The sequence below is a fragment of the Felis catus genome, chromosome D4, assembly GCF_018350175.1.
Source record: "Felis catus isolate Fca126 chromosome D4, F.catus_Fca126_mat1.0, whole genome shotgun sequence".
NCBI lineage: Eukaryota > Metazoa > Chordata > Mammalia > Carnivora > Felidae > Felis > Felis catus.
In genome coordinates, this window is record NC_058380.1 from 43,855,631 (window position 1) to 43,869,561 (window position 13,931).

General features: G+C 36.9%; 1 protein-coding gene across 1 annotated transcript in view; it reads right to left on the minus strand.

Annotated features, from left to right (window-relative positions):
- HAUS6 (HAUS augmin like complex subunit 6) overlaps positions 1 to 11,692 on the minus strand; it is a 35,760-nt gene extending 24,068 nt beyond the window's left edge. Inside the window, exons 1-5 of the mRNA XM_011288616.4 lie at positions 11,193 to 11,692; positions 6,501 to 6,596; positions 4,764 to 4,842; positions 4,098 to 4,230; positions 444 to 591 (exon numbers count right to left, since the gene is read on the minus strand). Coding sequence (XP_011286918.3) covers positions 444 to 591; positions 4,098 to 4,230; positions 4,764 to 4,842; positions 6,501 to 6,596; positions 11,193 to 11,320 — 584 coding nt within the window. The 5' untranslated portion in view covers positions 11,321 to 11,692. The remainder of the gene's footprint in view (positions 1 to 443; positions 592 to 4,097; positions 4,231 to 4,763; positions 4,843 to 6,500; positions 6,597 to 11,192) is intronic.
- Between the last annotated feature and the right edge of the window lie 2,239 nt (positions 11,693 to 13,931).

Sequence of the window (13,931 nt, forward strand, 5' to 3'; positions counted from 1 at the left end):
CTCACTCGCTCCTGCTCCTTCTCTCTCTCTCTCAAAAATAAACAAATAAATAAAACATTTTTAAAAAAGAAGTAGTTATCTGGCTTTAAAATGGAAAGATTCTGGGGTGCCTGGGTGGCTCAGTCAGTTAAGCGGCCATCTTCGGCTCAGGTCATGATCTTGCAGTCTGTGAGTTCGAGCCCCGCGTCGGGCTCTGGGCTGACAGCTCAGAGCCTGGAGCCTGTTTCAGATTCTGTGTCTCCCTCTCTCTGACCCTCCCCCATTCATGCTCTGTCTCTCTGTGTCTCAAAAATAAATAAACGTTAAAAAAATAAAAATAAAAAAATAAAATAAAATGGAAACATTCTGAGGTAGGCATGGATTATTGCCACTCAAAGTATATTGATGACATTTGCTCAAAAAGAAAGGAAATTTCATTTTCTAACTATCAAAGTATTACTTACTGTGCATTTTCCTGATACTCTCGGATAACACAATCTTCTCTTTGCAAAATATGTAAAAATCTATTGCGTGCTATATGGCATCTGGCAATGCATTTATGCATATCTTGTGGCTTTACATTAAATGTCTCTGTAAAATGTATAGATGAATCTACATGGAACACAAATAAGATCACAGAAAACTTTGACTTAAAGCTAATGGATATCAAAAAGGTTGAAATTTATTAATTTTAAGAGATTAACAACTCATACAACTAACAACTCCTTAAAAGCAGGTATGCCACATCCACAAGAAAGATACAATTAATTTTAACAAAAACAAGGAAACCCAGTTTTAGGTAGACAACTAAAAATGGTATCTGAAGTTAAGTTCTTTTACATAATTAAAAACTTTTGAGAGTCCATCTGTCCCAAATAATTCTTATTATCACAGCTTGATATAGCCTTGAACAAATACTTTCTTATACATGAACTTCTTACTCTTAACAGAATCTTTTCACAACAAAGGAAGAAAATCAATTAAAAGAGATGAGGTGAGATCACACCACCACCTTTGCTGCCATCAGTTTATTTTTCTACCTAGTAAGACTAATAGGACAACCAACTAAAACCAGTCTCTACTTCTCAAATAATTCTTAGCTATGTTACTAATGATCAAAGCAGATCCTGAGAACAATCCGTCCAAACATTTCGGAGTCCACATCCTGCTCTAAGATGATTCAATAGAATAACAATGCATATTCTGGAAAACAGGGATCACCTCATTGCACTTAGCACTACTAATCCAAGTCCTAGTGTTAACTCCAAAGAAACCATAATTTCTAAATATTTAACTGGGGATTAGTTTACTGAATGTAGAAGTCATCCAGAGACTGAACATGTTGACTGGAATTACTTCCAATCAGAAACAGGACAACTCATGCTTAGAAGTCTTATGCACAGTAAACTCTTGCTAAATCCAACCACATGTATTTCATATAAAATAGTTTGGGCTACATGTAATTGGAATAGACCATCTACTAAAAGAAAAACTGGTAGCAATTCTTATGTTGCATTAAATTTTAAATATGCAGGGGCGCCTGGGTGGCTCAGTTGGTTGGGTGACTGACTTCGGCTCAGGTCATGATCTCACGGTCTGTGGGTTCGAGCCCCGCATCAGGCTCTGTGCTGACAGCTCAGAGCCTGGAGCTGCTTCGGATTCTGTGTCTCCAGCTCTCTCTGCCCCTGCCCTGCTCACTCTCTGTATCTCTCTGTCTCTCAACAATAAATAAATGTTAAAAAAAAAAAAATTTTTTTTAATTTTAAATATGCATATATTTATACAGCAAGATCACATGTATAAGTTTTTAAAAATCAAGCAAAGAATATAAACTGAAAAAGAAGTTCACATATCACATCACAGAGAAAGGACATTAAGAGCTCCTATAATAAAAAAGAGCAGTAACCTAAGAGAAAAATGGACGATTACAGAATGCAAAAAGAATATGAATGGCCCTTAAATGTATGAAACAACTTTCAATCTAACTAAATAATAAGAGAGATACAAATTAAAACTACCCTGAGATTCCATTTTAATCTATCAGGCTGAAAAGATAAAATGTGTGACCACACACAATGTTGTGGAGCCTTTGGAAAAAACAGACATTCACTGTACACTGGTGATAGAAGCATAAATCATCCAATCCCTACAGAAAACAATCTGATAATAACGAGCAAATTAGAAATCTGGAAATTTGACCCTGGAAGCAGTCTTCAGGAATTACATATACATATATACACACACACACCATACATGTATATGTGTGTATGTACGTGCATGTACACAGATACACACAAAGTCATATACGCATAAAGCTTGTCAATGTAGCACTGTTTTTGTAGCAAAAACAAAACAAAAAAAGGGGGGGGTGGGGTGGAAGCCAAATGTCTGTCAACAGAAGACTAGTTAGAAAATACACTGTGGGGTGCCTGGGTGGCTCAGTCGGTTAAGCGTCTGACTTCAGCTCAGGTCATGATCTTATGATTTGTGAGTTCAAGTCCTGTATCAGGCTCTGTGGTGACAGCACAGACAGGAGCCTGGAGACTACCTCTGATTCTGTGTCTCCCTCTCTCTCTGACCCTCCTTGCTCGTACTCTATATAACTCTCTCAAAAATAAATAAGCATTAAAAAAATTAAATATATATAATGTAAAAATTTTTTTAAATTAAAAAATACATATATATGCATATACATATAATGTATACATATACTATATATATATAATGGTATATCCATTCAAATATGCTGTTCTAAAAAGAGAATAAGGAAGAAAGCTCTATGAACTAATATGAGATGATCTCCAATATATACTGTTGTGTGAAAAACACAAGATTCAAAACCCAATGCATGTCACCACTTAGGATTTAAAAAAAAGAATATATGTATAAATATATGTATAATATATAAATATGTATTTGCCTATATTATGGATTACACTGCTTGCTTCTATGAAGGCAAACTAGGTAGAGCACAGAAGTGAAAGATAAATTTTTTCACTTTTTGATTTTGAATAATGAAAAATATTACCTATTCAAAATAATTAAAATGTATAGAAATAATATGTATAAAAAAGTTTTTTAATATTAAAAGAAAATAAATGACATAAAATGTCAGCAATGGTTGTCTGCAGAAACTGGAAGACGGATGGGGTTTTGTCGCATCCACTTTTCTGTACTTTCTTACCCGTGTTTTATGAGCATAAACCAATTAAACAGAAAAGCATATTTAATAAACTACAAATAGCATTCTTTTAAGAATGCTTTTTAGGTCTTAGCTTAAAAATCAAATATTTTGTTTCCATGAATGAGGAAACAGATCAAATCCCTTTACAGCAGCAATTTCTAACAAAAAAATTAAACACATTGATAGCAGCCAAAGTAAACCTCACACAACACAACATTTAATACAATGTAGTAGAGGCAAACTATAACCTGCAAGTTTAATTTAGCCCTCTGGCTAGTTTTGTCAGGTCAGCAAGCTAGGAATGCTTTCTATGTTTTTAAAGGGTTGTATTCTTTTTTTAAGTTTATTTATTTTGAGACAGAGAGAGAGAGAGCGAGAGGGCCGTGAGTGGGTGAGGGGGAGGAAGGGAGAAAAACAGAGAGAGAGAGAGAAAGAAAGAGAGAGAGAGAGAGAGAGAATATTAATGAATCCCAAGCAGACTCCGCACTGTCAGCACAGAGCCTGTTGCAGGGCTCGAACTCAAACCATGAGATCATGACCTGAGCTGAAATCAAGAGTCAGACACTTAACCAACTGAACTACCCGAGCACCCCAAAGGGTTGCATTTTTTTTTAAAAAAGCCTACAAAGAAGTACATGAGAAAGAGACCTGTGTAATCCACAAAGCCTAAAATATTTACCATCTAGCCTTATACAGAAAATGTTTCCCAATCCCTGTAATAGAACATACAAAAATAATCTGAATAGTTACTTATATTCATTAGAAACTTTCAAACTACAGTACCAGTAGAATATTAACTATATATCTTTTGAGGTAAATTAATGTTTTTATCTTACCTTGTTGTATTAAAATCTCTTTATGATTCATATATTATGAAGAACAATAAAAATTTTAAACTCAAAACAAAAAAAATCCTACTAAAAATTTAACTTACTTCTAGAATGGGTTTTTATATATTTTATTGCAACAAATCTTGCAAAATGATACATCAGATGAATAAATTTAGGACCACCAGGAGAAAGAAATAGTGAACCAACAACTTGAGGAAAGCCACTTCCACATTCAGCCTATGGAAAAAAGAAATCAGATGATTTGAAGACCTTATCAATAATAACCTTTATACTTATATCATACTGTTTTTGTAGCATAACAGGACTGAACAGGATTAGTCCACTTGAACCAGAAGCTGACTATTTGAATCTTTCTAAATTCTTGGTGGACTGGGTCACAAACAATAATTACAATATAAAGCCACAATTATTGATACTATGTGGGGACACAAGCTAAAATAATCTACGGTCAAAAAAAGTTTTCTTTAAACAAAAACTATGATATAAAATCCTAGGAACTCAAAAGCCTATTTCCAATGCATCTAGCCAATAAAGCTGATTTCCTAGAAATAGAATACTAACCAAAACCATCCAAAAGTGTTATTCTAACAAATATTTCCTTGCTATTATACTGTGAACGTTAAGAGAAATAAAAAGATTTCACCTCCAAAAATTTAATATATAATTACATTTCAATAAAGTAAGAACAAAAAATTTAATGTAGTTTCTAACTTCTTAAAGTTTGTATCTTCCAGAAAGAGAATACTTACAGAAATCTTTTTTAACCATTCACAGCAATGTTTCCGGAATTCAGTGTCACTTTTTTGGTCAAACGGAGGCCAACAAAGCCTTAAAAACAAATATAAAAGCATTAGAAATATCAACAAAAAAAAAACTCAGCAAAATTTTTAAACATGAAACTTATTTCCTACACTAGAAACATTAATGCTAAATGAAACAAGACTAACATTTGTAGATTTCAACTAAAGAAAGACACCAACTTGTGAGAAATTGGGTCTTTTTCTTTATAAATAACTATAAGACTAAGGTCAGTTTACTGTAAATCATCAGTGAATAGGTATGTTAAGTGAAGGAATGAATCACCATTAAAATTAGTACGAATCAGCTAAAGACCACACTCTCAATGGATTCACTGGACTAATGCATAAAGATGGTATATATAAATTAGTACGTTAAGCCTGGAAAGAGAGAGAGAGAGAGAGAGAGAGAGAGAGAGAGAGAAACATAGTTACACAGGAAGAGTACAGAAGGAATGACATAAGAGCTTTTGACTCCTAGAGATAATCCATATCATACTCAGTGTGTGCTACTGTTTTGTGTTTAAACAAGATATAAAATTATTAAAAAGTTTTGCCTTTGTTTTAGTCAAAAATAATAGACTTTAAAATTTACCTATTGCTTTCCCCTGATAAATTTGTATCCTGAGGCAATTTTTTTTTATGTTTCTATAGCATAAAATACATTCTATAGTCATATAAAAAATTAAGTATGCACGGAATAAATAGACTAAAAGGCTGGAATGTCAACAGTGATATTTTCTGGTTGGTGAGTTTAGGCATGATTTTTACTTCCTTCCTTACATTTTTTGTATTTCTCGAATTGCTTAAAATGAGCTGTATTTTGTTTATCATCAGGAAAAAAAAAAAATCAGAAAATCTATTTTTATTTAGGAGAGAAAACCCTACAGTTTAATGATACAGATTTCCAAAAAAAATGTTTTAAAAATACCTGTTCTCCTGGTCACTCATAACTGGAGACAAAATATTAAGAATAAATTATCAAAAATAACAAAGCCTAAACAAATGATTTACTTGTTGCTTTTCTATTTAAGAGGACAATGGCATAATATAAATATTAAAACATATTTTAACACTTTTTCTGACGAAGGAAACCCAAATCACATGCAAAAGAACTTGGAACCAAGGTTAATGGGTATTCACATTTTTATCTCCTCCTTGAACTATTTAATATTCAACAGTATCTAACATGAGACTAAGCTTAATAGGAATGATTTTCACCTACAGCATTTGACACTTTTGTATATCACCGACAAAAATAATAAGGATTTACAGAAATCTAAATGTAAAAGTAGATAAAACAAGTAACACTGCCTACAGGAAAAGGAGTAAGGCAGGGGGTAATCCAGCAAAAAACAAAGTAAGGACAAAGTGAGCCATATAGTAGATTGGTACCAATTAACTGTTTCGCCTAATAATTATGAAAAATGTTAGGAAATAATTTTATAAAACAAAATCTATCTTATCCATGAAATAATCAATGATTTTAAGATAAGTACTAAAGAAAAATCACTCAGATATACAAAGCATGAACACTAAATTTCTAAGACTCACACCTGATTTTTGTGACGTCCGTTCAAAATAATAGTGAAAGGCCAAAGTTGAAATTCTGGTTTATACCAAAGCATACTCCCTTTTCAAATTAGAGAATGACTACCTACAAAAAGAAAATAAAGTAACCTGACTCACTTGAAAACTTCTTTGGTGAGAGACTGGTCCAGCGTTTGGAACAAAAAATAAGAAACGATTTGAAAGGCATCACGATTCAGCTTGTCAAACATGTTCCTAGTAGTTTAAAAAGAAATAGAAACAGGAAAAAAAAAAAAGGGGGGGGAGGGGGAGAAGAAATAGTTAATAAAAGTAAACATCATTAAAAGCTGTGTAAGAGTTTAACACAAATTAATATTTTTAATTCTCTTCAAGAGATCAAGGCAAATTAATTTTTCATTCATGTTCATTTTTATAAGAAAAACAATAAACTTTTACTTTCTCAGTCTGAAAGTACAGATCAAATAGCAGAAAACTGGTAGAACTTCCTTTACTGCAATGAGAATATCGTAGAAAAAAAGGAAAGCCTAATTAGGTAAAGAGAAAACTATGGCCTATGACATGGTGAAGATGATACAAACCAACATTTACTGAATAATAATAAAAGTAACTAATAATAGTTTATCACTTCCCAGGTATTATTTTAAGCCTTTTACAGGCAATAAGTCATCTAATCTTCACCACAACCATGAAATACTGTGCTAGCTGTTTTACCATGGATTATTTTATGACATTAGAATGTAGTTTGATTACTCTCATTATACAGATGAAAAACTTTTTAATTTAGAGGTTAGTTTGCTAAAATTACCCAAAATCATATAACCAGGATGTGCAAGAGCAGTGATTTGAAGTATGTTATCTGACCCGAGTCCAATGTCTTTACCATTACATTTTAACTCCAGAACCACCATCATATAATGTAATTCTAGCAAGTCTTTTAAAGTTTTGGTTTTTCCAACTTCCCTAGCTAATCAAGACAACGCCTAAAAAAAATACAATATGTTAAAAATAACAACAACAAACTAAACCTTGTAAGAAATGCTATAAGGAATCAAGAGTTAACATAAGGGCACTATGGCAGGCACTGGGCCAGAGTCATCAGCCACTGTTGTACAATGGATGTCTACTCCTCACGCCCCTGTCTCAACCCTTGGTGTCTGGTAAGACACAGAAAATTGAGGCTTCAGGAACTGTCAGAGCCAAGAGGAGGAGAGTTTTCTGAACTTCATCTACAGCAACAACCTGCTGAATGAAAGGATCCACCTCAGACACCGGGTTCCACTCCATGGCCTACCTGTAGGATTTTAAGCTACGCTATGCCAACTTCCAGGGCAAAACAAGGAAAACTTGGCATGGAGATACAGCCACCATTTTTCAAAGGCCTAGCAGTGAAGGCAGAGTAGTAGAATGGAAAATGAAAAAAGCAATTTAAGTTCTCTGAATAAATGAAAAGGAGATAGAAATGGAACACACCCCCAATAAAGTTTACACTCAAGAAGGAAAAGAAATAACCTGCCAAAGTTATCAGATAAGAAATTATGAGAGTGCTCCCCCATTACTCTAGCATAAAAAGGTCATTTGCATGGGTGCAAAAGAGAACAGCTTGCCATTGGAATATCAACAAAAGTTAAAAGCCAAAGAACCAAGTAACTATAAAGGAAAGGTCTCAAAGGAAACCGAAGACATTATCAAAAAGAGAAAAACAGAAACTCACTAGAACATAATACAGTATATCTAAGGATATTCTATATGATAATATAAATTTTTTTTGAGAGAGAGATGAGAGAGAAGACCAAGCAGGCACCACGCTCAGCACAGAGCCCGACTTGGGGCTCAATCACTAGACTGTGAGATCATGACCTGAGCTGAAATCAAGAGTCAGAGGCTCAACCAACTGAGGCATCCAGGCGTCCCACAAAAATTTTAATATAAAATATTTTTACCATTTAGAACAAGGATCTGAGATATTCCCATGTTCAATACATTTTCAACAATGATCTGAGGGATCTCAATTGGGTGGTTCCTTATTTTCAGAATCTAAAAAGAAACTGGCTTAGAAGTTAGGCAATTACAAAAGGAGCTGTGAGGCATTGGAATTCATGACAAATATACATGAATGCTCCTTCTATGAACACATAAAGCTATGTTCTGGCGTTGAAAAAAAAAGAGTTAAAATTCCCATGCTTACTCCTATGTCAAACAACACTTTTGTCCTTGAAATATTTCTATTCCTCAACGAACACAAGTGAAGCTCCTACCTTATCTCTCAAACCAGATATTTTTTTCACATAGTACCCTGTTGTCTTCACTTTGACACTTATTATAATTTTTAATAAGACATTTGTTGAATGTGGGAATGCAAGTTGGTGCAGCCACTCTGGAAAATGGTATAGAGGTTCCTCAAAAAACTAAAAATAGACCCTACGACCCAGCAATTGCACTACTAGGCATTTATCCATGGGATACAGGTGTGCTGTTTCGAAGGGGCACATGCACCCCCATGTTTATAGCAGCACAATCAACAATAGCCAAAGTATGGAAAGAGCCCAAATGTCCATCGGTGGACGAATGGATAAAGAAGAGGTGGTATACATATACAATGGAGTATTACTTGGCAATCAAAAAGAATGAAATCTTGCCATTTGCAACTACGTGGATGGAACTAGAGGGTATTATACTAAGTGATATTAGGCAGAGAAAGACAAAAATCATATGACTTCACTCATATGAGGACTTTAAGAGACAAAACAGATGAACATAAGGGAAGAGAAACAAAAATAATATAAAAACAGGGAGGGGGACAAAACAGAAGAGACTCATAAATATGGGGAACAAACTGAGGGTTATGAAAGGGGTTGTGGGAGGGGGGATGGGCTAAATGAGTAAGGGGCACGAAGGAATCTACTCCTGAAATCACTGTTGCACTATATGATAATTCATTTGAGTGTAAATTTTAAAAAATCAAAAAACAAAATTAAAAAAAAAATCTACAAAGTTGACTAATAAAGAGAAAAGTCCTAATATGTATTGGGAACTTACATTCCCAAGCACTATTCTTGGCCTTTTGTACCTATTTATGATTTAATTATCTTGCCTTCTTTGTGAGATAACTGTTATAACTCAACTAGATAAACTGTTTGAAGAGAGAATTAGAGACATTAAACGATGTGCCTAATAAATTAAAAAAAAAGATATTTGTTGAATGAAGGTTTGTTCATCCACTAGACTGATGTTCTGTAAAGGAAAAATTTATGCCTATTCTGTTCACCACTGTATATCTAGGTCCAATACTGGGTTCGATTAATACCTGTTGAATAAACAAACTGAATGAATCACCCTTTCTTTCCATTCTCATTGCTGCCTTAGTTTAGGCCTATCTAACTGCAAAGTTCTAATTCCCCCTCTAATTCATTCTCTGTAATACAACCAGAATGATTTTTCCAAAGTGCAAATCTTCTGGGCAAATAGTAATGAAATTGTTGGATCATATATGTTAAAAGCATATGTTTAACTTTATAAGCGGTTACACAACTACTTCTGCACAGAAACTAGAAAATCCTAGGACTTCACTAAAAAAACAATGAATTTTACGATATATAAATGTAAGTGAATAAAAAATCTTTAAAAAAATTTTTAAGGGGCGCCTGGGTGGCGCAGTCGGTTAAGCGTCCGACTTCAGCCAGGTCACGATCTCACGGTCCGTGAGTTCGAGCCCCGCGTCAGGCTCTGGGCTGATGGCTCAGAGCCTGGAGCCTGTTTCCGATTCTGTGTCTCCCTCTCTCTCTGCCCCTCCCCCGTTCATGCTCTGTCTCTCTCTGTCCCAAAAATAAATAAACGTTGAAAAAAAAATTTTTTTTTTTAATTTTTTAAAAAATAAATTCGATGGTACATTCATGCTTGAAGCATTTTAAAGAGGACATCTATGGGGCACCTGGGTGGCTCAGTCGTTGAGTGTCTGACTCTAGATCTCAGCTCAGGTCTTAATCCCACTGTTAGGGGATCAAGCCCTGCAGTCCAGCTGGGCACTAAGCATGCAGCCTGCTTAAGAAATTCTTTCTCACTTTTTCTCTTTCTCTCTCTCTCTATCCCCCTCTCTGCCCCTCTCCTCCACTCATGCCCTCTCTAAAATAAAAATTAAAAATAAATAAATAAATACTGCCGCTCTAAGAACTCAAATAATCAGAAAAGTCAAAAGACTGAGGACAGGAAATACCCGATGTATCTCAAATTTCTCTCGGCCTACAGCGGGTAAGATAATACTCTAAAGTTTGTAAGTTTAGACACAGAAACATAAAGTATTTAGATTTATGATAACTATTATACCAGTGACAAAGTAGGGAAGGTCCTTTTACTATCCAACTTAATACCCTTTTCTACCCTTTTTTTTTTTTGCTTACTACAGAAAAAATAGTTTTTGCTAATTCAAAAAGTAAAGATTACAAAGAACCACCTTAAAATTAAAAGGCTCCCTTGAGTCCTAAAGCCGTTGAACATACTGTTCCCACACCCTTCCACTGCCACCCCTCCCTCAACTTCACAGACCACCCAACATCAACACTAAGGCAGAATTAAGCTGTCCCTCCAGTTCTGCCCCAACTGCAGACATTACTCCCCTACAAAGCGCTCGCTCCCGGCACGGTCCCACAATTATTAGCTTCTGCCACCAGGCTGGCAGCCACTGGGAGCAAGGGCTTTGTAGCCACTGCTGGCACAAAGTAACCGCTCAACCGCTCGACCGCTCGATTCATCAACCTGCCAGGTCCGCGAAAGGGTGGGTCACACCAACGCGTCTGGGCTCGGACTCCCCCGCCCCGCCAGCCCGAGGCTCCTTACACTCCGAGGTGCGTGTGAGACACGATCTTTCCGCAGGCAATGGTGGCCGGGCCTGGCTCAAAGCCGAGCGCCTGCAGATACATCCAAAGATGCTCCTTCTCGAAAGAGGTGACCCAGACCGAGCTCATCTTCGCGGTAGGCAGTATTACTGCAAAGGAACTAAGGGCAGGCCCAAACGACTCAGAGGCCCCTCAGGCTCCCTCCCTACGGGCAGCCTGAGGTAGTGGCGGCCCCTCCATTGCCACCGTTTGTTCCTCTCTCGCCCGGAGCCATTTCACCTCAAACGGCCGTAAAGTCTCAGGGAAATGAAGAACCTAACGGTACTACGGTACAACTGCCTAAACGAAGGTAATAGAGACCAAGACTCCCGCGCTTCCGGAAAGGCGGTAAACGCCGGCGCTGCCCGACTTCCGGAGGAGGAGGGACTTCCTCGGCCGACTATATCTCCCGCCATGCAAAGCGCCCTTCTCTCCCTCCCTTTCCGTCAGACCCAGACGAAACACTACAAGACCCACACTGCATTGCGCTGCCAGCGACTCTTTTGCTCTTGGGTAACTGCAAAAAGTATCTTGCAGGGTTGTGCAGCTTCGCGCTTTCTGATTTTTAGTATCTCTCATTCTTTTTGCTCATGTAGGTCTATTTCATTGGCTAAAAGCCGTATATTTAGGACTCAGACTCGGTGTAGTGAAAAAGCATTGGGTTCCATCTTCACCTGTCTCACTAGCTGTGAGATCTAAACACATCTAACCACTAAGCCCCAGGTCTATTATTAGTAAAATCTTGTGTGCCCTCAAATGCTAAATGTTCCTTTCTCCTTCCTGCTGTAAGAAATCTGGCTCTCCCCTAAGTATACAGCGTCCTCCTGCAACCCTCTCTACTGATGACTGTTTTCACCCTCACACCCCATATACAACAGTGCCTGGAAATGGGGGGGGGGGGGGGTATAATACTTATTTCTTATTATCACCTCTGGCAGTTATTGCCTCACTAAAACCAGCTGCTTTGAATTTTATGCTTCCTCCCACAACTCTTGCTTCCAGAGGTCTTGTGTAAGATAGGGTGCTGGACCTCATTTTTTAGATTTAGACTTGCTTGTCTCTCCCACATTACTCTTGGGATAATTTTTGCTGATTTCAGTATCCACTTAGATGACCTTACAGTGTCCTGGCCTCTCAGTTCCTTGAACTCTTCTCAATAATCTGGCCCCTTTTTCTCTTTGCCAGGTTTATCTGGCAGGACCCAAGTCCCTATTGCATCCAGTTTTCTGCCTATCCCACAACTGCAACTTAGCCCCTAAACACAACCATGATGCCTGCTGTCACTGAAAATTCATGACACCTCCAATGGGCTCTTAGGCCTGTCCCTCTCCACCCTATTTACCCCAAATCTCACTCTCCACACAATTGTACATATCTTCTTCCCTTAAATGTCCAATGCTTCCTTTCTCCTCCTCTCGATGATGTCTTTTGTCCTTAGTTAATAGATGCTTCCAGGAAAGACCTTCAATCAACAGTTTACCAACCTGCCTGTATCTTTGCCTATATTAATCTTATTAGTCTGGATGAATTAAGGTGCACCTCCCTAAGATTAGTCCTTTGACTTATTCAACAGGTCGTATTCATTTTCTCCTACTCAAAGAGTTTGCTCCAGCATCTGTGCTTTATTCTCTCCTGCATTACCAATTCTTCCCATAAGTATACAAACATGCTGTGCTTCCCTTGTTTAAAAAAAAATCCATTGACCCCAATGCCTTTCTAGCTACTACTCCACTTCTTATTACAACAAAATTTCTCCCAAAAATTTTCTTTTTCATTGTTTTTAATGTTTATTTATTTTTGTAGGAGAGAGAGACAGAGCATGAGCAGAACAGGAGCAGAGAGAAGGGGAGACACAGAATCCGAAGCAGTCTCCAAGCTGTTAGCACAGAGCCAGACACGGGGCTTGAACTCACAAACTGTGAGATGATGACCCTAGCCAAAGTTGGGCGATTAACCAGCTGAGCCACCCAGGCACCCCCTCCCCAAAGTTTTCTATACCCACTTCACTGCTAATAGTAACTTTCCAAAGCTACTCATATCAACTGGCATTCTTCTTTCGCAAGCATCGAAACTGCTTCTGAAGGAGTTTTATTCAATGGGTATTGGGTAGCATAAATAAAGCATGGAAAGGCCAGAGAATTAAGTTCAGAAAACAGCAAATTCATGTGCCAATCCACTCAAGATTTACATGCCAGCAATCCAATTTACTTGCTAAAAAAAATAGCTTAATGTATTATTGTAGGTGAAGCCCTTGTGACCACCACCAAGGACAAGAAATAAAACTTTTCCAGCCATCCCAGAAACCCCTCACTTCCCCAAAAATAAACACCATTCTCACTTTTACAGTAATCACTTCTTTGCATTGTCTTACAGTTTTACCACCTAAGTGTACTTCTCTAGACACTATTTGTATTTCCCTTACCTTTTTCTTTTTTTTTTTTTTTAGTCTTTCACAGGGTTGGGTTCTTTTTAAATGATATCACTTAATATACAGGCTTTCCTCCATCCTCCCCCTCTCCTTTTTTTCCTTACAATTTTTTCTTATAATGTTTTCTTACAACTGCATCCTTGCTGCAGTTCAACACGTTCTTCTCCATCTCTATCTTCTGTATTTCCTTCAAAATGACACCTGGATCCAGAGGATTGATGACATTCAGGTATGATCCCTTTGGCAAGTTTAGATGATAGTTGATGTATGTTG